This window comes from Periophthalmus magnuspinnatus, chromosome 5, assembly GCF_009829125.3.
Source record: "Periophthalmus magnuspinnatus isolate fPerMag1 chromosome 5, fPerMag1.2.pri, whole genome shotgun sequence".
NCBI lineage: Eukaryota > Metazoa > Chordata > Actinopteri > Gobiiformes > Gobiidae > Periophthalmus > Periophthalmus magnuspinnatus.
Genome location: NC_047130.1, coordinates 33,175,355 through 33,191,207, shown reverse-complemented (window position 1 = coordinate 33,191,207; position 15,853 = coordinate 33,175,355). Strand labels below are relative to the sequence as shown.

The 15,853-nt window shown below is 45.3% G+C and overlaps 1 protein-coding gene across 1 annotated transcript; it reads right to left on the bottom strand.

Annotated features, from left to right (window-relative positions):
• Window positions 1–271: 271 nt before the first annotated feature.
• On the bottom strand, window positions 272–15,666 carry LOC117371646 (immunoglobulin-like and fibronectin type III domain-containing protein 1). The gene is made up of 24 exons (XM_033967342.2): window positions 15,584–15,666; window positions 8,430–8,503; window positions 8,218–8,340; window positions 8,008–8,144; window positions 7,829–7,928; window positions 7,708–7,749; window positions 7,587–7,629; window positions 7,322–7,505; window positions 7,126–7,239; window positions 6,771–6,933; window positions 6,334–6,606; window positions 5,632–6,189; window positions 5,443–5,567; window positions 5,241–5,382; window positions 4,868–5,161; window positions 4,501–4,797; window positions 3,812–3,991; window positions 3,588–3,716; window positions 2,604–2,912; window positions 1,923–2,008; window positions 1,637–1,829; window positions 1,272–1,568; window positions 622–948; window positions 272–347 (listed from the first exon to the last, which is right to left on the bottom strand). The coding sequence occupies exons 2-24, from the start codon at window positions 8,479–8,481 to the stop codon at window positions 343–345; spliced, it is 4,173 nt and encodes a 1,390-aa protein (XP_033823233.2). The 5' UTR covers window positions 8,482–8,503; window positions 15,584–15,666; the 3' UTR covers window positions 272–342.
• Window positions 15,667–15,853: the final 187 nt, after the last annotated feature.

Here is a 15,853-nt window from a genome sequence, read left to right as displayed (position 1 = left end):
TATATATATATATATATATATATATATATATATATATATATATATATATATACACATGTACATACGTGTGGTCATATATATATATATATGTGTGTGTGTGTGTGTGTGTGTAGAAATTAACTACAAAACAAATTTTCTTTCATATATAATCTGTAAAGGCAAGGCAAGGTTTATTCTCCTTTGTCAAAGTGCTTTTGTTCTTTCTCAGCCATAATTTTCTATGCTATTTGGACATACCTATTATAATCAACCTAAAACAATTCAAACAACATACAATACACATTTTAATCATATTACATTTTATTTGGGCAAAAGCTGCAATTCAACAATTCTTGGGTCTTCTCAATCTGAAAAATATAAAATAAAAATTAAATAATGACAGTCAAAAATAAATAAATGAAACAAGTGCATTTTAAAAGGTGGACTATGCAGCTTTTCTGGTGGGCAGTCCATAACCATCTTGTGTGCATGGCTATATGTTTGCTTTACTGGAAATGTTTCACTCTATGACACTATCTGTACCACCACCTGTGACATGTCCTGTTGGTGTTATTTACTTGCAGGTAGCAGATCTTCCACCAGAAAAGTTACATAATGAATGCACTTTTAAGTGCTATTTACCATCTACCACAAGTTTAGTTGAGCACTCCACTCTGCCTAAGTTGTTTTCTGCAGTGACGGTGTAGTCGCCACTGTCTTTGGAGCTGACTTTGAGGATGACCATGGAGCAGACCCCGCATGTGTTGGTGATGTAGTAGCTGGTGTTGGTATTGAGGCTGACATTGTTCCGGTACCAGGTCACATGGGGTTTGGGGTTTCCTGTCACTGCACAGCTCATGTAGCACTCATAGCTCTCTGGAGTGTGGTGTGTTTTTAGAGGAACGGTGAACAGTGGAGGAGCCTCGAAACTGCAGTCCTTAGACTCCTCATAGTTGAGCGAAAAGATTTCTAAAAGGATGATTCAAAAAGAAAGCATAATCATATTGATGTTTTCGAGGTATAAAATTGGATTTGTAGAACTGTATTTGCACAGCCAAGTTTACTTGGAGGCTGTGGTATTTGTATAGTTGGTCTTGGTTATCTCTTCATTCAAATCCCTTCATTCAGTTTTCAAGATGTGGGACAGGAAAATTGATAGTGATGTTCTTGTGTATTTATTCTAACTCTAAATCAATGGCATCAAAGCTTAGGCCAGTGTGTATTGCTAAGAAACAAATATGTTAAAATATTTGTCCCTTCTAGCCCTTTATCCTGCTTCTTATGTAACATACCCTTTTTTCTCTTGACCTCCCAGACTGGTGACTCGCTGGGTTTGGACTCTCCCATGTCATTCTTGGCGTATACCCTGAAATAGTACTGCCTTCCCGGCATAATGTTGATGACTGTGTATTTGTTATTGAAGAGATGATCAGCCACGATTTGCCATGCACGTTTCACAGAATCCCTCTTAGTGATCATGTAATGTAGACGGTCGTCCTTCTTCTCATCTGGAGACGCACCCCAGGAGATGGTCACTGTTCCCGAAACGTTTTCCTCCAGGTCCACTGGGCCTGGAGGCTTGGGTTCATCTACACAATTTAATCATTACATTACATATGAATATTTGGGAGTGACATTTCAAGTAAAGAGTCTTTACCTGTTACTCTGATCTCCACACTAGTGGTCTCTTGGCCCACCAGGTTTTTCAGTATAAGGGTGTAAATGCCAGTGTCGTGGCGTTCAGCAGAGGCAATAATTAACTGGGAGGATGTATCAGAATTGCTCACGGTCACATTTTTGCCCACAGGAAGGCTGTCCTTAAGCCAAGTAATTCTTGGTAATGGGGAGGCCTGGAAAACAAAACATGAAAAACTGAAAATCTATACTCTGATGTAATCTTGTAAAGTTGAGTGAATCCAAGTGTCAAAAAGTTTTGTTCAAACCACAAAGTTGTAGTTGACTCGCACGGAATTTCCTGCTTTCATGACCATAAAGTTCTTGATCTTTCTGTCTGTAAACTGCGGTCTCACTGTTGAAGGAAAGATACATTTTAGACATTTAGACGTGCAAATGGTTGCAAACTATAGGTGCTTTTGTAAACAGAAAACTTTTGTATTCCTACATCATATAGTCATAATGTTACTATTGGTGTATGATTCCACCATGTTAGTGATTGACACCAAAAACCAGGGGTGGGCAAACTTTTTGACACACGGGCCACAATGGGTTCTAAAATTTGACACAGTGGCCTGGCCAGGATATATATATATATACACACACACACATACATATATGTGGCAACAAACCTGTGCCTGAAATGTGCCCCTTTTGGGGCTTTTAGGACCTGATCATGTTACTCCATAGGAATGGACAGGACATAAAAAAAATAAAAATAAGACAAGATGCGATTTTTTAAATAAATGAATTGTGCAGTCCAGTTGAAAATTTAAAGTTTTTCTATTTTTTGGTGTCATTGCATGTCTTTTTTATAGCTTCTCAAGAGGAAAAACAGCATTGTTAACCCTTTTTTTGTCCAACCCACACATGTAACATATATTTATTTATTTAGCTGTCAGTAATTGTAGTGTTGCTGATCTATTGCTTATTGACCCAGTATTACATACCAGGTGGTGGCATTGCAATGATGTAGTTGTCCAGCTCCTGTGCCTCTCCATCTCCACCTTCATTAGTGGCCACTACTCTGACCCAGTACATGGCCATGGACTTGAGACCCATGATGGTGTAGGAAGTCACGATGATAGCACTGGAGTTACATCGGCTCCACTCAGGGTTTTCTGCCGGTCTCAGCTCTACAAAGTAACCTTTAGCTTCATCCTGGACACCTTCATCCTCTATGGGTTTAGTCCATCCCAGAGAAAGAGTGGTGTATGTGGAATCTGTCACTTTCAGGTCAATTACTTTTCCTGGAGGCTCTGGAAAATAATCAATGTAATGTCCAAACATTGAACTTAGAAAAAAAATGACTGGATCTTTCCCATTTACTTTCTGCTTGTGGTTTCTGAACTGTCTTACCAAATCATTCACCTCCCAGTATGCAGTGTTTTGATTATTCATAAAGTGATGGGGTTCACACCTAATGTGGACTATTTATTTATTCAACCATTACAATGTATCTGGGCTTGGCACAAAAACAAATAATGCAGTGGTGCCTCAGGCTGAGGAGTTAATAAAATTTATTTAATCAAAACTAAATGTAATTGTTAAAACAGCAATTATTGGCCTGGTGTTTTTTTTTGTTTTTTTTTTTTTGGTTAATTCAACGTGGTCTACAGCCAGTCCAGTGGCATTAAAAGGATGTTTTGGAGCAGAATTCAGACTTTGGACAAATTAATTGTTGTGTTTTGTGTGTTTTGTGGTACTGAGAGTTTAATTAAAAGGTTGGCCTTAACTTTATTTGTGTTTTTTTCATAAGAAACCATACAATGAAAACCAAGCTAGAGCAACAGACCATTTTTTCTTTTTTCTTTCAAAATTTGCTACCCCTAATTGTAATTTTAGTTTTCTATTAATTTGTTGAAGTATTAAAATAACCATTTTGATGTGATTATTCAATTGTAAGTACTTATGTGTATATTATTATTACTTACTTTTAGGGTCTCTTGCAAATACAAATTCTGAGGGTGTGCTGGGTTCTCCGGCTCCAGAAATGTTCACAGCAAACACACGGAACTCATATTCAAAACCCTCCACAACATCCTTCACACCATACGCCTTAGCTGTTCAGATTAAGTAAAACAGCATATAAAACCATTGTTAATTAGTGTAAAAACTGAAATCTGAAAAAGCTAAATATAAAACAAAACATAGTAACCTCTGATAAGCTCATTGAGAGGGTTGACTTGATCCCACCGGTTACTTCCATTCCTGCGTTTCTCCACATTATATCCCAAAATGTCGGTACCTCCTGTATTAGACGGTGCATTCCAGGCGAGGTTGATGCAGTCTTTAAAAGCACTCACAATCTTAGGTGTAGAAGGAGCTCCAGGGTATGCTACAGTGGATTACATGACAAAGAAATTAGTTCAGTGAATATATATATATATATATATATATATATATATATATATATATATATATATATATATATATATATATATATATATATATATATATATATATATATATATATATATTCACTGAACTAATTTCTTATATTCTTATTTTTTTATTTATTTATTTTTTTTTGATAGTTGGAATTGTGGACTATACAGATTCTGAAACACACACACAACAGCAAAGACAGCCTCATTATTAACTCAACTAATTGTCAACAATTATTTACAGTTTCTGATTTTCAATAGTATTGAAAATACTATATGTATATATACACTTTATGTGTAAATATTCTCTTTCTGGAAGCATCCACTCACCATATTTCAACCTTTATTTGGTTAGAAATGCATATAAAAATCTATAGTATAAATAATCATTTTACTTATCAAACAGATAATTGCTTAATTAGGGACAGCCCTACTTTGACCCACGTAACAGTGAACTCACCTTTTGTCCCAGCCTGGATGTCATCTGTCTCTATCATTTCACTTACACCTTGGTCAGTCTCTGCTCTGATGTGGTAGCAGTACTTTCTACCATGGTCCACATCCATGTCTTTGTATTTAGGTTCTGGGCCAATCTTTCCTAACTTTTTCCAGCTATTTCTGCCAATCTGTTGTCGCTCAAGGATGTAATCAGTGATTGGCGATCCACCATTATCTTTGGGAGGCCTCCATTTGAACTCGATAAGAGTAGAGGAACTTTCGATAATATCCACCGGCCCCATAGGTGGTGTAGGCTTATCTGTAATAACCACAAAGTCAGATAATGTGGTCCTATGCAAGTCTATAGAACAGGCTTTATGAAAACTTACCCAATACAAGCAGATTGGTGATTGCTTCAGTAACTCCACATTCATTTTTAATCTTAACTTTAATTTCTCCAGAGATTTTGCGATTACACTTTGTTAAAACAAGGCGTGTGTGTGTGGCAGATCTTTCAATTTTAGTGTGTGAGTCTTCAATCAGCTCCTCTCCTTCACTGAACCACTGGATTTTTGTGGGCTCTCGGCCCACAAAGGAGACTTCGAAAGATGCCCCTTTCCCAGTTTTGATTACCACAGGCTTTTTGTACTCCTCAAGTTCTTCAGGGTTGATTCTGGGTGGATCTGTTTATAGGAGATGTACAGAGATGCATAGTGATCGTTTTAATTGAACTTGAATATTCTGAAATTTTTTTGTGTCTACCTTCAACTTTGAGCAAAGCTTCAGTTTTGCGTCCATCAGCTTCATATTTGAACTTTCCAGCATCTTCCTCTTTACAATTTTTCACAATAAGTTTGCGATAAGTTCCATCTTTAACTATACATAGATCATCTGTCGGAGTAATCTGAAAATCAGAGATTTTTATTATGTAAATGTATTGATGACAAACTATATATGTTTTTACCTCTATGCCTTCTTTGTACCAGACTCCATCACAGTCCTCGGTGTTGAGTCTACACACTAGCTCAGCGTCAGTCCCAATGATTGCAGTTACATCTGACAAACCACAGGTGAAATATACTCCAACCTCTGAAAAATAAGAGTGTATCAAAAGAGCTGTAAGTGACTTAATATATTGTTTGATGTTTCTCACCAACAACTGTTTCAGGCACCAGTGGACCAGCCCTTTTCTTCTTCCTCTTGCCCTTAATCGGTGCCTCCTCTCCACCCTCTGCTTCTGCAGGCTCACCCTCTTTTTTTGGTTTAGGTTCCTCTCCTTCTGCTAATTCTTCTTCCTCTGATTCTTCGTCTTCATTCTCGTCCTCTTCCTCCTCATCCTCACCTGTGGGCTCAGCTCCCTCCTTTGCTTCTACTTTTTTAGCCTTTGACTTCTTCTCTTTACCCTCTCCTGCCTTAGCATCAGCTTTAGCTTTAGCCTTAGCTTCAGCCTTCTTAGCCTTAGCTTCAGCTATAGCTTTAGCCTTAGCTTCAGCCTCAGCTTTAGCCTTAGCCTCAGCTTCAGCATTTGCAATAGCAGCTGCAGCAGCAGCGGCTTCAGCCTCAGCTTTGGCTTTTGCAATCAACACTTGTCTCTCTGCTTGAACCTTTGCATTCTGCTCCTCTGCGATCTTCAGGAGGTCGGCTCCACCACCTCCGGCACGGGTGTTTTTGCGAGCTTTCTTCTTCCCACGATTATTTGGATCTGGATCCACTATTATAAGAATAAACAATATTCATGTATTGTTGTGTATAATGTTTAAACATAACAGCAACATTTTCAATTTGACAGCAATTTCATTTTTTTTTTATTATGCTGCTAGTGTTATGTCAGACACATGAATAGAACAGCTCAAACCTTCAACTATGAGCCAGGCGTTGCAGGATTTGACTCCCACCGAAGCGGCGTAGATTCCCTTGTCCAGGGCAAAACAGTCTTTGATCAACAGTGAGTGGATCAGCATGTCCTCGGACACCATGATGTCAAACTTGTCCCCTTGCTCCAGGGGCTTGCTGTTCCCCATCCAGGTGATCTTTGACATGGGCTGAGATAGAACACACTCAAATATGGCATCTTCTCTTTCTTCTGCATGGACATCTTGAATCTTCACCAGGAACTCTACACCTGGAACTATACAGGGTATAAAAGTTGTAATAGCAAAATGTTATATTCCAGAATGGTAAACTCTAGATTCCACTTGATGTCTGTACATTGTGAGACTGCATGCAAAAATTCAACCAAAGAGATTGAAAGATAATTCTAGGTTCAGATCAGTATTTATTCTTTTGATTTACGTTTCAAGTCAGTGGAGAACACTTTGATTCCATCCACTTCCACCTGATACAAGCCTGCATCTTCAGGGTTCACTCCATTAATACTGAATACAAACTTCTTTCCCACTTGTTTCAGTCCATGTTTGATCTCGGTGTCTGCGTCAAAAGGCACCATGACACCATCCTGTACATCAAAGTAATCATAAAATTATGTGTATATATACACCCCCCCCCCATATATATATATATATATATATATATATATATATATATATATATATATATATATATATATATATATATATATATATATATATATATATATATATATATATATATATACATATATACATGCAATTAGAAATGACCTTCATACCTTGTACAAGAAAATTTTGCTGGTCGGATCTTTCAATGACATTTCAAGTTCAAACTCTGCATTGCCATCATCTCTCATTTCAACTGGCTTCAGGTTGCAAAGTCTTTCAACCACCTGTAATGAATCCAAGTGCATCTGTTCACATGTGTACTTAAAAAGAAATAGATTATTATTATTATAGCCTAGATTTCAGTACCCGCTCCTGCTCTTTCTTCCGTTCCTCCTTCTTTTCGTTAAGTTTCTTCAGCATACCTCTAAAATCAGTCACTCCGTACTGGGCACAAATCTTCTCATAGTCCTTCTTATCTGCACTCATCAACAGTTCCCAGAATTTTTCATCTATCTCTGGTTTTTGCTCTTCTTTAGGCTCTAGGTCCACGCTTAAACAATAGGGAAAAGTAATGGTAAACATTACATATACCCAAAACTATTCTGTGGTTCCAAGGTGCCTTTCTCAATACTTTTTTAAGCCCTTTTTGAAATCCTCAGGCAACTCCCGAATGGCTATGACAGAAGCAGAGATAGGTATTAATCAGCTGAGAACTGTCAATAAATGTGATGCACAATATTCAGTTGATGTACCTGTCCTTGATGCTTGGAGTGCTTTATTTTTCTTATAACCCACTGTAGTTAGAAGATAAATGGCATGGTCATATTATAATATATCACTTGTTCCATAATATTACAGAATTCAGAATTGTACCTTCAATAACATTGAGAGTGGCAGTGACCACAGCAGTTCCATACTCATTTCTGGCAAAGCACTTGTAGGTATCGGCTTGGTCTGATATTAAAGCTGGTATCTACATTTACAATAGGAGTATGTTCTTTTTATTTTAAGTTTACTTAGCTTGGATTTATATCGAAACCAAATAATCAAACCTGTAGCTGGTGTTCCCCTGTGCTTTTGTCAAAGGTAATTACGTAATTTTCTTCATCAATCTCTCCATTATTTCTTGCCCAGGTCACAGTTGGAGACGGGTTTCCAGTAACAATCGCCCGGAAAATAGCCTGTTTACCTGAAAAAGACATTTCACGTTTGTACTGTTTGAGTAGATCACATGGCCTTGTTGGTTGAGTGTGGAGAGTTACCTTCTTGCAGAGTCAGAGCAATGGGTTTACGGGTAAAGTCTGGGGTGCTCATTCCGGCAGGGAGCTCCTCCACAAACTGTGTGATCATCACTCCGGGCACTCGGGACTTCTTCTTAATCCTCACTGTTGGCATCATCACATGCAGTTACAAGTCCAGTAAGATTAAACCTTATAGAATAGTAATCTCCGTATTTTCCACAATGTTCTCTTACCCTGGCCCGGAGCCGTAGGCTCTTCCTCCTTGGTCTTACGTATTTTAAACATCTTCGGTGGAACACCACTATCTCTGTTCATGAAAAGTAAAATTGCATTTAATGAAAGACCTTCAATATGATCTTTACATTATGTTACATTTTAATAATGTGAAACTACTCAGTTATTCAGTTATAAACCTAGCTAATCTCTTGTCATTCTATTCAATTGATCGTTAATTATAAAACTTAGTCTGCAGGTTTGGACTTTGGACTACTCTGGAATGAAAGTCCCAAATACTTCAGTGTCCTTTGTACATTCCAGACCAGTTTTACAGACGGAGGGTCACATACCTCATAAAAGTATTATCTATCATAACCAGGAAGTGACGTTAGTTCTGTACCACAATCACTGTATGAAGACTAGCTGGTTAAATCGCCAAATCCTGAATGTGAAAACTGACTTATTTGTGTCCCACTTTTGCACTCTAACTTTAGGGAATGAGCCTGAGGGTATTCAGATTACATGCCCCACACTTCACAGCCTGTATGAGGGAGTGGATTTCACTTAGCACCTGTTGACATGGTGTCTGCACAATTCAATTCAGCTCTTAAAACTTTTATATGCAGTATAGTGATGCTTGCAACATGTTATCATATCGACATGAAATGAAATGCTTTTTTTTTTTTTTTAATGAAGTATTTGTTCTGAAATTAATGAGATTGTCATTTTGTCATTTTTATGTATACATAAAAAAAAACAAAATAACAGAAAAAAACCCACACAGCACAATTATTTTGTTAATAGCATACATCTTATGAGGCCTGTTCCATTTTTGCTTTATTGTCTCATCAGAGAAAGAAAACCCTCAAGGATAATCCTCACCAGACCTCTAAATTATTATTAATCAAGCAAAATTATTCTGATTATGTCCACTGATGAAGGATCTGCATATTTAGCAATTTTGTACTACTCTCAAAATATGCAACCCGTCTTCTAAATTTGTCCTGAGGAAAAAAATAGCATTGCTGCGGATGTTAGGGAGTGGGTCTTTAAGTAATGTGAAAGAACATATGTTTGTATGTGTCATGATGTCAGTTTCCCTGTCCTCCCGTGCTCTCTCCCCCTCCCCTACCTGTGTGTCTGGAGCTGGGTGGAGTGCCTGACTCCTCCCGTGCACACCTGGGGTGCATCAGCCTAATCACCACCACCTGCTGCTGAGTACAAGAAGGCTTGGCAGTCTACACTCGGTGCCAGACCGTCCGCGTGTAAAACGTGAATGTTTCTTGCTAAGCTTTGTTATATGGTACTTTCCTGCAAATGCTCATTTGGATTTATGCACCCTCCAGATTCCTGCCTCTACTCGCCCAGCTCCTGCCGCCACGTTCCAGTCCCGGTATCGCTTCCAGCTCGTCTTGTCTCCTGCTCGTCTCGTCTCCTGCTCGTCTCGTCTCCAGCTCGTCTCGTCTCCTGCTCGTCTCGTCTCCTGCTCGTCTCGTCTCCTGCTCGTCTCGTCTCCTGTCCGGTCCTGGTCTCTGGTTTGTCACCCGCTCCCCGCTCTGGTCTTCGTCTGCTCCGCCCGCCCTGGTACCGCACCTGCTTCTATCCCCGTCCTGGTCCTGTCCTGCCCGCCTCTACCTGCACCGCACCCGCCTGACCCGTCTCCCGCTCCCCGGTTCCTGTACCTGCTCTTGTGACCTGTTTAAAGACTGCATTTTCACCGCTGTAAATAAACACTGTTAAAACTGCTCTGGTCTGCATCCTTTGGTCCTATCCGCACCGTTACGACAGAACGGTCTGGCCACTATGGACCAAGCAGGCTCAGATCCGGACCAGATGCGCCGCCTCACGCACTCTCACCCCGAGGCGGTGCTGGGTCAGCACGAACAATCCATTCGAACTCTATTGGAGCTAAATCAGACATTGTCCCAGCAGGTGGCACAGCTTAACCACCAGGTGGCCGCGCTCCTCGTCACCCCGCCTGCTGCAGCTGGAGCGCCACCATGCCTCCCGGAGCCGAGAGGCACGGATCCGGAGCCGTATGCTGGACAACCTCACCTCTGTCGCGGATTCCTGTTCCAGTGCGAGTTCATGTTCCAGCAATGCCCTTCTCGTTTCAGCTCGGGGGCCACCAAGATCCGATATATATGTGGATTACTCCGGGGCAGAGCTCTCCAGTGGGCAGAGGCGCGCCTAATGAAGACGTCTGTGGATAGCCTGGATTTTAATGAATTTGTGTCCACGTTTAAGCTGGTGTTTGACCACCCGCACTACCAGGACAATGCTGCCTCCCGGTTATTGACTCTCAGCCAGGGCTCCAGGACGGTAGCGGATTATTCCATTGAATTCTGGACACATGCGGCGGAGCTGGACTGGACGGACAGCGCGCTGCGGGCTGTGTTTGTGCGGGGCCTGAACGAGACTTTGAAAGATGAATTGGTTTCCCGGGACGAACCCCCCGACCTGCGGACCCTCATCTCCCTCACTCACCGTATAGACAACCGCCTACGGGCTCGTCGCCGAGAGAGACGCCGGTCACCGGCCCCGCCGGAGCCACGCGCTGCCCCGCCCCCGCCGGATGAGCCCATGCAACTCAACAGGACCCTTGTGTCGGCCGAGGAGCGTCAACGGAGGCGTCGTCTGGCCGGGGCTTGCCTCTACTGCGGTGAGCGCGGACATTATGTGGTCACTTGCCCAGTTCGGCCAAAAGGGGGGGCCCACCAGTAGCGCTGGGAGTACTGGTGGGCGAGCAACACATCCTGGACTCTTCTAATAGACTGCGGCTCAGCGCCACCCTGTGCGTTCGCACAGAGACCTTATGCGTTTCCGCCCTTATCGACTCCGGGGCTGAGAGGGACTTTATTGATGCCCAAGTCGCGGAGCAGCTCGGGGTCTACCTGGAGCCCCTCGAACGCCCCTTAAATGCCCAGGGGCTCAATGGACGTTTTCTGGGGCACATCACTCACATCACAGAACCTGTCACCGTGATTCTGTCCGGCAACCACCAAGAGAACCGTCAGTTTCATGTCCTGTCCTCCTCCGCTTCTCCTCTGGTCCTTGGTTACCCCTGGCTACGCGCCCACAACCCTGTTTTCGATTGGGCCAGGGGCGGAGTTTCGGGCTGGAGTCCCGATTGCCACGCCAAGTGCCTTCGGTCCGCCCTCCCTCCGGCCGGGAGGTCCGTTCCTGTCGCTGATCCGTCCCCAGACACCCCCAATCTGTCCTCGGTGCCTGCTGAATATCACGACCTGGGGGAGGTTTTTAGCAAGAGCAAGGCCCTCTCTTTACCGCCCCACCGCCCATATGACTGCGCCATTGACCTCCTGCCGGGTGCCCCACTACCATCTAGCAGGCTATATAACCTGTCTAAACCTGAACGCGAGTCAATGGAGGACTATATCCGTGGGTCCCTGGCTGCCGGAATCATCCGCCCGTCCACTTCACCCGTGGGAGCGGGGTTCTTCTTTGTGGCTAAGAAGGACAAATCCCTGCGGCCTTGCATTGATTACCGGGGTCTGAACAATATAACTGTAAAGAATAAATACCCGCTTCCCTTACTGGACTCGGCATTTACGCCCCTCCACGGTGCGACCATCTTCTCCAAGTTGGATTTGCGGAATGCGTACCACCTGGTGCGCATCAGGGAGGGAGACGAATGGAAGACGGCCTTCAAGACACCCCTGGGACATTTCGAATACTTGGTTATGCCCTTCGGTCTCACCAACGCCCCTGCCGTATTCCAAGCCCTCATCAATGATGTGCTCCGTGATTTCCTTAACCGATTCGTCTTTGTTTACTTGGATGACATCTTGATTTTCTCGCGGTCCCCCCAGGAGCATCACCAGCACGTTCGCCAGGTTCTCCAGCGCCTCCTCGAGAATAAACTGTTCGTGAAAGCTGAGAAATGCGAGTTTCACGCAGAGGAGGTCAGCTTTTTGGGCTTCATTGTGGGGCGGGGCCAAGTAAGAGCTGATCCTGAAAAGATCCAGGCTGTCACTGAGTGGCCCGTTCCTACCAGCCGGAGACAGCTCCAGAGATTTATCGGCTTTGCCAATTTTTATAGACGTTTCATCCGGGATTTTAGTAGGGTTATCTCGCCCTTAACTAAACTCACCTCTCCTGCTTTGCAGTTTGCCTGGTCTCCTGAGGCGCAGACAGCCTTCGAGAAGCTTAAGAGACTATTTACCTCCGCTCCCATCCTGCACCAGCCCGACCCTTCACGGCAATTCATCGTGGAGGTCGACGCCTCCGACTCGGGAGTGGGGGCCGTGCTTTCGCAGAGGTTCGACCCCCACAACCGCCTCTGTCCCTGCGCCTTCTTTTCCCGGCGATTGTCCTCGGCCGAGGTCAATTATGACGTGGGGGATCGGGAGCTCCTTGCCGTAAAGCTGGCCTTGGAGGAGTGGCGCCACTGGCTCGAAGGGGCGGAGCAACCATTCATCGTCTGGACCGACCATAAAAACTTGGAGTACATCCAGTCCGCCAGGCGCCTCAATCCCCGTCAAGCTCGTTGGTCCCTCTTCTTCAGCCGCTTCAACTTTCTCCTCACCTACCGCCCCGGATCTCGGAACGTCAAACCAGATGCCCTCTCCCGCCAGTTCGCCCTGGAGGATAGCCCGGTCACCGCAGAAACAATTATCCCCTCCTCGTGTGTGGTGGCCGCGGTCCATTGGGATATCGAGGACACCGTCCGAGAGGCCCAGACCAACGACCCCGACCCAGGTAACGGCCCTCCAGATAAACTGTTTGTTCCCGATTCTGTCCGGTCTCAGGTGCTCCAGTGGGTCCATGCCTCCCGTTTCGCCTGCCATCCTGGTGCCGGTCGCTCTCTCTCCCTCCTCAGGAGACGCTTCTGGTGGCCCACGATGGACACAGACACCCGGGCTTATGTCGCCGCCTGCCAGGTATGTGCTCGGGCCAAGGCCTCCCACTCACCCCCTTCTGGTCTCTTGCATCCTCTCCCAGTTCCTCGTCGCCCTTGGTCCCACATCGCCTTGGACTTCGTGACGGGCCTTCCCCCTTCCCAGGGGAACACGGTGGTTCTCACCATTGTGGACCGCTTCTCCAAGGCCGCCCATTTCGTTGCCCTGCCTAAGCTCCCCACAGCCAAAGAAACTGCCGACCAGCTGACCAGTCATGTCTTCCGACTCCACGGCATCCCGGTGGACATCGTGTCCGACAGAGGGACCCAATTCACCTCTCAGGTATGGCGGTCTTTCTGCAACAGTTTGGGGGCCACGGTTAGCCTCACGTCCGGGTTCCATCCACAATCTAATGGGCAGACGGAGCGGGCCAACCAAGACCTGGAGTCGGCCCTACGGTGCACAGCCTCCGCCAACCCCGCGACCTGGAGTACTCACCTGCCCTGGATAGAGTACGCTCACAACTCCCTCGTGAGTTCCGCCACAGGTATGTCTCCCTTCGAGGCATCGCTGGGATATCAACCCCCTCTCTTTCCCACGGAGGAGAGGGACCTCGCCGTCCCGTCTGTTCAGCGCCATCTCCAGCGCTGTCGCCGGATCTGGAAGAAGGCCAGGGCGGCCCTTCTTCGGGCTGGAGCGCGCACTAAGGCGACGGCCGATCGCCACCGTGTCCCGGCGCCCGTATACCAACCTGGCCAGATGGTTTGGCTCTCCGCCAAGACGGTCCCGCTGAAGACGGACTCCCGTAAGCTGTCCCCCCGATTCCTGGGACCGTTTAAGATCATGAGGATCATAAATCCATCGGCGGTGCGCCTCCAGTTACCCCCGTCTCTCCGGATTCATCCGACCTTTCACGTCTCCCAGGTTAAACCAGTCCGGACCAGCGACCTGTGCCCTCCGGCCGATCCCCCACCGCCCGCCCGAGTCATTGACGGCCACCCGGCGTTCACCGTCCGCCGCCTGATTGACGTTCGTCGCCGTGGTAGGGGCCTCCAGTACCTCGTCGATTGGGAGGGTTACGGTCCGGAGGAGCGATCCTGGGTGCCCAGGGCACGCATTCTGGACCCCGACATGGTGAGAGACTTCCACCGCGCTCATCCTGACAAGCCTGGGGGTCCACCAGGAGGTGGACCTTAGGGGGGGGGTACTGTCATGATGTCAGTTTCCCTGTCCTCCCGTGCTCTCTCCCCCTCCCCTACCTGTGTGTCTGGAGCTGGGTGGAGTGCCTGACTCCTCCCGTGCACACCTGGGGTGCATCAGCCTAATCACCACCACCTGCTGCTGAGTACAAGAAGGCTTGGCAGTCTACACTCGGTGCCAGACCGTCCGCGTGTAAAACGTGAATGTTTCTTGCTAAGCTTTGTTATATGGTACTTTCCTGCAAATGCTCATTTGGATTTATGCACCCTCCAGATTCCTGCCTCTACTCGCCCAGCTCCTGCCGCCACGTTCCAGTCCCGGTATCGCTTCCAGCTCGTCTTGTCTCCTGCTCGTCTCGTCTCCTGCTCGTCTCGTCTCCAGCTCGTCTCGTCTCCTGCTCGTCTCGTCTCCTGCTCGTCTCGTCTCCTGCTCGTCTCGTCTCCTGTCCGGTCCTGGTCTCTGGTTTGTCACCCGCTCCCCGCTCTGGTCTTCGTCTGCTCCGCCCGCCCTGGTACCGCACCTGCTTCTATCCCCGTCCTGGTCCTGTCCTGCCCGCCTCTACCTGCACCGCACCCGCCTGACCCGTCTCCCGCTCCCCGGTTCCTGTACCTGCTCTTGTGACCTGTTTAAAGACTGCATTTTCACCGCTGTAAATAAACACTGTTAAAACTGCTCTGGTCTGCATCCTTTGGTCCTATCCGCACCGTTACGACAGTATGTAACAGTATTCCTCTGGACTACACCTCACACATTGCAAATGCACATACAAAATGCCTGGTATTAAGTGTACAGAATTTCAACTTTAAAATCACCACAATATTATACAGCTATTAAAGGAAATTATTGTCATAATTAGTTGTTTTGGCAATCAACACTCACTGTTAGGCTACTATTAGGTTACTGTTAGATACTGGGAGAGTTTCTGTAAGGCCAGATCTTTTTTTTTTTTTTTTTTTAACTTTCATTAAAACTTTAATAAAGACACAAATTGAGGTTTTGTAGTAAGCATGCATATCAGGTGTCAAAGTTACAATTTTTCATAAATTATTATTCATTGAACTTTCAATTCAACTTAATCAAATTGCTCTTGTTTTGATTGGAAATGTACTTACTATCTTTTGAAGTGGTCCTCTCCTTTATTTCATGTTGCCAGCCAGGTTGCTGCTGTTTCTGTGTCCTCACAGCTTTGAGAGGCAATAAAGTCTTTCAGAGACAGTCACTTAACCCAGGGCTTTTCACAGTGGCTGATACGGATAGGCTTACAAGTATGCACTTTGGCCCCCAGAGTGTCGTTCTCTTCTTAAAAAGGGGGTAGTGCCAGAAATGCATGCATTTGACCCTAACAAATCCCTCCCTCAAAACTGGAATTTCAGCCTCACTTT

Bases quoted from the DNA above. Each gene is read 5' to 3' on its own strand.
- LOC117371646 (XM_033967342.2), bottom strand. From the start codon at position 8,481: ATGTTTAAAATACGTAAGACCAAGGAGGAAGAGCCTACGGCTCCGGGC. The intron at 8,145-8,217 runs GTAACTCTCCAC...TGTCTTTTTCAG, and splicing joins TGCTCTGACTCTGCAAGAAG to GTAAACAGGCTATTTTCCGG. The intron at 1,569-1,636 runs GTAAAGACTCTT...TAAATTGTGTAG, and splicing joins TGTGGAGATCAGAGTAACAG to ATGAACCCAAGCCTCCAGGC.